A 5,000-nucleotide genomic window follows, 5' to 3' on the forward strand; every position below is an offset into this window, starting at 1 on the left:
CTGAAAGCTCAAACCCATTCACCACCTCGATTTATTGCATGGGGAACATGAGATTTATTTCCCAGGTGTTTGTGAATGAAAACTCGTGAAAATGATGACAACATTATTACACCCCCGGTATAGGGGTGTGTATAGGATTCGGTCGATGTGTTTGTTTGTTTGTTTGTGTTCGCATATAGATCTCCAGAATGAACGGACCGATCGTCACCAAACTTGGTGAACAGGTTCTATACATTCCTGAGACGGTCCTTACAAAAATTGGGACCAGTCAAACACACGGTTTGGGAGTTATTGGTGGATTAAGATTCTACAAGGACTTATAGAGGGACATATTAATGGTCAAAAAGGGAAATAACCTTCTCAGTTGGTGGCAGTGAGAATGGTAAGGACGGGGTTGTTTTTCCTACCTCGGAGGAATTTCTTGTTTATTTAATTTTCATAGATACCCATTCGGCAAAGTAGATCAAGACCGTTGGATTAAGGAAGTCAAATGTACAGTCTAGCTTACGCATGCGATATGCAAATTCCGTGGCATACAGTGTCGGTTGGGGAGTATCAAGGTCTGCAATGACTACCAAACACAGCATTCAGATTTGAAAAATAGAACGATCAAACACTAATTCTAAGACCCGCCTCGTGTGTATTGTCATCTATTGAACTCCCAAAATGTACTCTGTAGCTCTCGGCTTAATTTCACATATGTATCTCTAGGAATAGTGCATGAAATACTCAGGGTCAAAAGGTAGGACAAACATTGTGACTCGCTCAAAGAACGTCCCAATGAGAATTACAGTCTGGGATGCCCACTCAAAAAACACAGCCGTTTTCAATTTGAGTTACTCAGTGCTCAAACGTTTATTTTAAGGTATTCCTGATGTGTGGTCACATAATTACAACTCCCAACCTGAACAGTATACCTTGTAGCTCTTGGGGCGATTTGAGACAGTTTTCTTGTTAGATATAATTTCTTTAAGCGGCGATTCTCGCCAGACTTGAAGGCCAGTGCAGCTATCTAACTCCTAATACGGTAAGAGCAGCCGCGGTTTGGCTGGAGCTAACCAATCAGTAAGCGCGATGAGAAGAGTCTGCGCAAAATCTTGGCCGAGTCACGGCCGAATGGATCTTCCTGGATCGGTACTGTAAAATCGGTTGGTTCGGTCCTGATTTGGCCTATTATGGTCCGCTGGACCCGAAAAGCAACAGCTAACTAACTAACTAACTATCTGTCGGGGGCAGTTTGCAGCAAGGTAATCACGCTAAGTTTCTGGCGGGTTTGGATAATACGACTTTACATCAGACTTGTAAGGTTGGTTACATCTCGTCAGTTGTTGTCACTTTATGTGTTTTTAAGTATTTCATTGCTCAGCTTCACTTTTGTGTGTGTGTGTGTGTGTGTGTGTGTGTGTGTGTGTGTGTGTGTGTGTGTGTGTGTGTGTGTGTGTGTGTGTGTGTGTGCGTGCGTGCGTGTGTGTGTGTGTGTGTGTGTGTGTGTGTGTGTGTGTGTGTGTGTGTGTTTGATTTGTTTGAAGTTTTGTTTGAAGATTTATTCGCTTAAACTGGTTTAAGTTAATTGCGAAGGGGAGGGTAAGGAGGAAGGGGACAATTCCGAAATCCGAAATCACAGGACAAATGTACAACGCACACCAACAAGATGCGTACTTCGCGACATGATTTCCAGATCGCGTGGAATGTCAATGAGAATTGGTTCACCTGGAACAGTCTAACATTCGCGCACGATCTTGCAAACACGTTGCTTTTTATAGGGTACCTTTTGAAATGTCCGTTTTCGAGTCTAAGTGTCACATATTTCACTACATTCTCTAATACTTCTTTCAGTTCTTTGGATATCTTCATTTAATTGCTTGACCATTATGACATTTTCAAGCCGTTGTTTGAATCGTGTAACCATAGACACGTTTTGACAACAAGGTCTGCATCAAATGTGCAAATCAAATGGCCACAGAGTGTTTGCTTGCAGCAAGTGTCACAAAAAGAAGAAGCAGACTGGCACTAGATATAATCAAGAGTAGGATTTATAGGGTTTTCCTAATCAGTGGAAGGGGCAGTATCAAGGCAGACGGTAGGAAAATACTGTCCAACTCTACTAATTGGCATAATATATTCTGCTCTCTACGCCTTCTCTTCTAGCTTCTTCACTCTATAAACTTCAAGAATAAAATTGCATATCATGGAGAAAAGACAAAATATTCCTGTAGTCGCTTTTCTCCACAAATATATCATTTTACAAAAATAAAATAAAATTGTCAAGAATAAAAAGAATAAGAATTTTTTTTATTATATAAGTATAATCACATTAGGCGATATAGTTTACTTGGGTTCATAAAAAAACGTACAGATTCTCGCTGGAGTGGTAAGGAAAGAAGGGAATAAAATATTACACACACAATTAAACATTTTGACATGCTATTTTAATTGATTTTAGATTTATCAATTATTTTCCCAAGATAGATCAAAAATCTATAACTAAATATGGCACATTAATTTTTAATCATACCCATACCAAGTGTAAACAATTATTGGTTCTGTGTTTATATAAATGTACTTGCTCAAAACTGAGCATAGAATAGTACTTTCGCCTAGGTTTTAGTGACCGTGTATAAAGTCATATTTTTGCAAGTTTGTTATTACCGCTCGGCGCTGTATTAGGTCAACATTCGTAGCAAGTGGCAGGTAGACCATTAACTGGTGATGACTTTCATCGTAACAACTATTGCAATTGATATAATACTTTGTGATAGCCGCGGACACGTGCAAAAGTGCGACAATTTCCATAGCTGTAGCTAAACTCTTTATGTATATAAGGCTACAAACTTTTGAAACAATCCTCGTGTAGAATACACGCGGCTATACATCTCAATGACGCTTGGCGCATGTTTATGAATGAGTTGCGGGGTATTAAAACAGATTGACTGAGCCTCGGATATGAAGCAACAACTCGGGATCGATGTGTATGACGGTTACGAAACAAAAAAAAGAAAACTTTTGTGACGCTGAAAACTTGCTATTCTTGTTCCTGGGCTTGGCTGCGTTTTGTGACAGGGCAGTCTTCAAAAAAGCGGTCGACACTGACTTAGCCTGCCACGTACAGTACTGTAACATCTGCTGGTTCTGTCTGGTGCGGCAGTTGGGAGCAGTTTGCAGCAAACATAAGTTCTTTCCAGGTTTTGATAATACACGTACACCTTTAAATCTGACTGGTAAGGCTGATTATATTTATCGTAGTTGTCATCATCTTATTTCATTTGTTTGTCCAGCTACCACATGTGTGTGTGTGTGTGTGTGTGTGTGTGTGTGTGTGTGTGTGTGTGTGTGTGTGTGTGTGTATGTGTGTGTGTGTGTGTATGTGTGTGTGTATGTGTGTGTGTGTGTGTGTGGGGGGGGAGTGCGAGCATACGTGCACACGTGTTTGATTTATGAAGTCTTTTATCGCGCGCGTATCTCCAGACTCGGACTCAAGGCGCAGGGATCTATTTCTGTCGTGTGTATGTCTGTGTTTGCGTGCGCGCGTAAGTATGTGTGTATGCGTGTGTTTGTGCGGATATGCGTGTATGCGTCTGTGTATGCGTACGTGTGTGCACACGTACCTGTGTTTGTCCGAGTGTGCGTTGGCGAGTAAGTTATTAAGTGTGTGTGTTAGTGTGTTTGTTATTGCGTGTTAGTGTTAATGTGTGTGTGTGTGTGTGTGTGGGTATGTGTGTGTGTGTGTTTGTGTGTGTGCGCGTGTTTGTGTGTGTGTGTGTGCGCGTGTGTGTGTGTGTGTGTGTATGTCTGTGTGTGTATTTTTGTCCGTGTGTGTTTGTGTCTGTGAGTGCGCGTGTGTTTGTGTGTGTGTGTGTGCGTGTGTGTGTGTGTGTGTGTATGTCTGTGTGTGTAGTTTTGTCCGTGTGTGTTTGTGTCTGTGTGGCGTGTGCTTGCGGTTGTGTTCATGCTTTGTATGGTGCACGCTTTTCAGATGCCGACGTGTAAAGAGTTTGGGCTTCTGGTAGCCCTTGGACTCATTGTGACAGTCGTGGTGTTTCCACTGGGCTTCTTCGCCTCACGAGCACTGTGGCCGACTTCCTCGCAGAGTGGCGAAGCTGATCCTGTAAGTATACACAAATTGGCATTCTATGCACATCATGAGCCTTAGGATGTAGGCTAATCTGCAGTTTGTACACGTACACCGATCACTCGAAGACGTCTTTTACGTAGAAAGTGTGAAGTTAACCAACTGTTGACGTTCATTTACGCGACATGATGATGACGTGTGTATTGTCGCCCCTGCATATATTGTCGCCGGCAAAGCGACCCTAGCGGGACATATTGTCGTCCTTGCACATATTGTCGTCTGCCGCTCGTGGGCTAATCTTCTATTCGAAAATGTGTGTGTGTGTGTGTGTGTGTGTGTGTGTGTGTGTGTGTGTGTGTGTGTGTGTGTGTGTGTGTGTGTGTGTGTGAATGTGTGTCTGTGTGTGTTTCAGTGTGTGTGTGTGTGTGTGTATAAGTGTATAAGTGTATGTATGTGCCTTTTTGTGTGTGTGTGCGTGTGTGTGTGTGTGTGTGCATGCGTGCGTGCGTGCGTGCTCCCTCCCTCCTCTCTCTCTCTCTCTCTCTCTCTCTCTCTCTCTCTCTCTCTCTCTCTCTCTCTCTCTCTCTCTCTCTCTCTCTCTCTCTCTCTCTTTCTCTCTGTATGTGTGTGTTACTATTCATGCCGCTTGGTAACTTCATAGCTCAAGTACCATACAAAAAGATAAGTTGCCATGAAATGAGCTGTATCATTATTTCCGGCACTATCAATTTATTGAAGGAAAAAAAAAGTCCTGCGCGCAGCAGAGTTTCGTATCAAAATAAACAAGTCGCGTAAGGCGAAAATACAATATTTAGTCAAGTAGCTGCCATTTTTCAGCAAGACCGTATACTCGTAACATCGTCAGTCCACCGCTCATGGCAAAGGCAGTGAAATTGACAAGAAGAGCGGGGTAGTAGTTGCGCTAAGAAGG

The 5,000-nt window shown here is 42.5% G+C and overlaps 1 protein-coding gene across 2 annotated transcripts in view; it reads left to right on the forward strand.

Annotated features, from left to right (window-relative positions):
• Positions 1 to 3,077: 3,077 nt before the first annotated feature.
• The window catches only part of LOC138962558 (probable U3 small nucleolar RNA-associated protein 11), a 60,704-nt gene continuing 58,781 nt past the window's right edge, over positions 3,078 to 5,000 (forward strand). The window contains exons 1-2 of one of the 2 annotated variants that reach the window (XM_070334412.1): positions 3,078 to 3,218; positions 3,974 to 4,105. In XM_070334412.1, coding sequence (XP_070190513.1) covers positions 3,974 to 4,105 — 132 coding nt within the window. In that variant the 5' untranslated portion in view covers positions 3,078 to 3,218. The remainder of the gene's footprint in view (positions 3,219 to 3,973; positions 4,106 to 5,000) is intronic. The other variant, XM_070334413.1, reaches the window with a different exon arrangement.

The sequence above is a fragment of the Littorina saxatilis genome, linkage group LG3, assembly GCF_037325665.1.
Source record: "Littorina saxatilis isolate snail1 linkage group LG3, US_GU_Lsax_2.0, whole genome shotgun sequence".
Lineage (NCBI taxonomy): Eukaryota > Metazoa > Mollusca > Gastropoda > Littorinimorpha > Littorinidae > Littorina > Littorina saxatilis.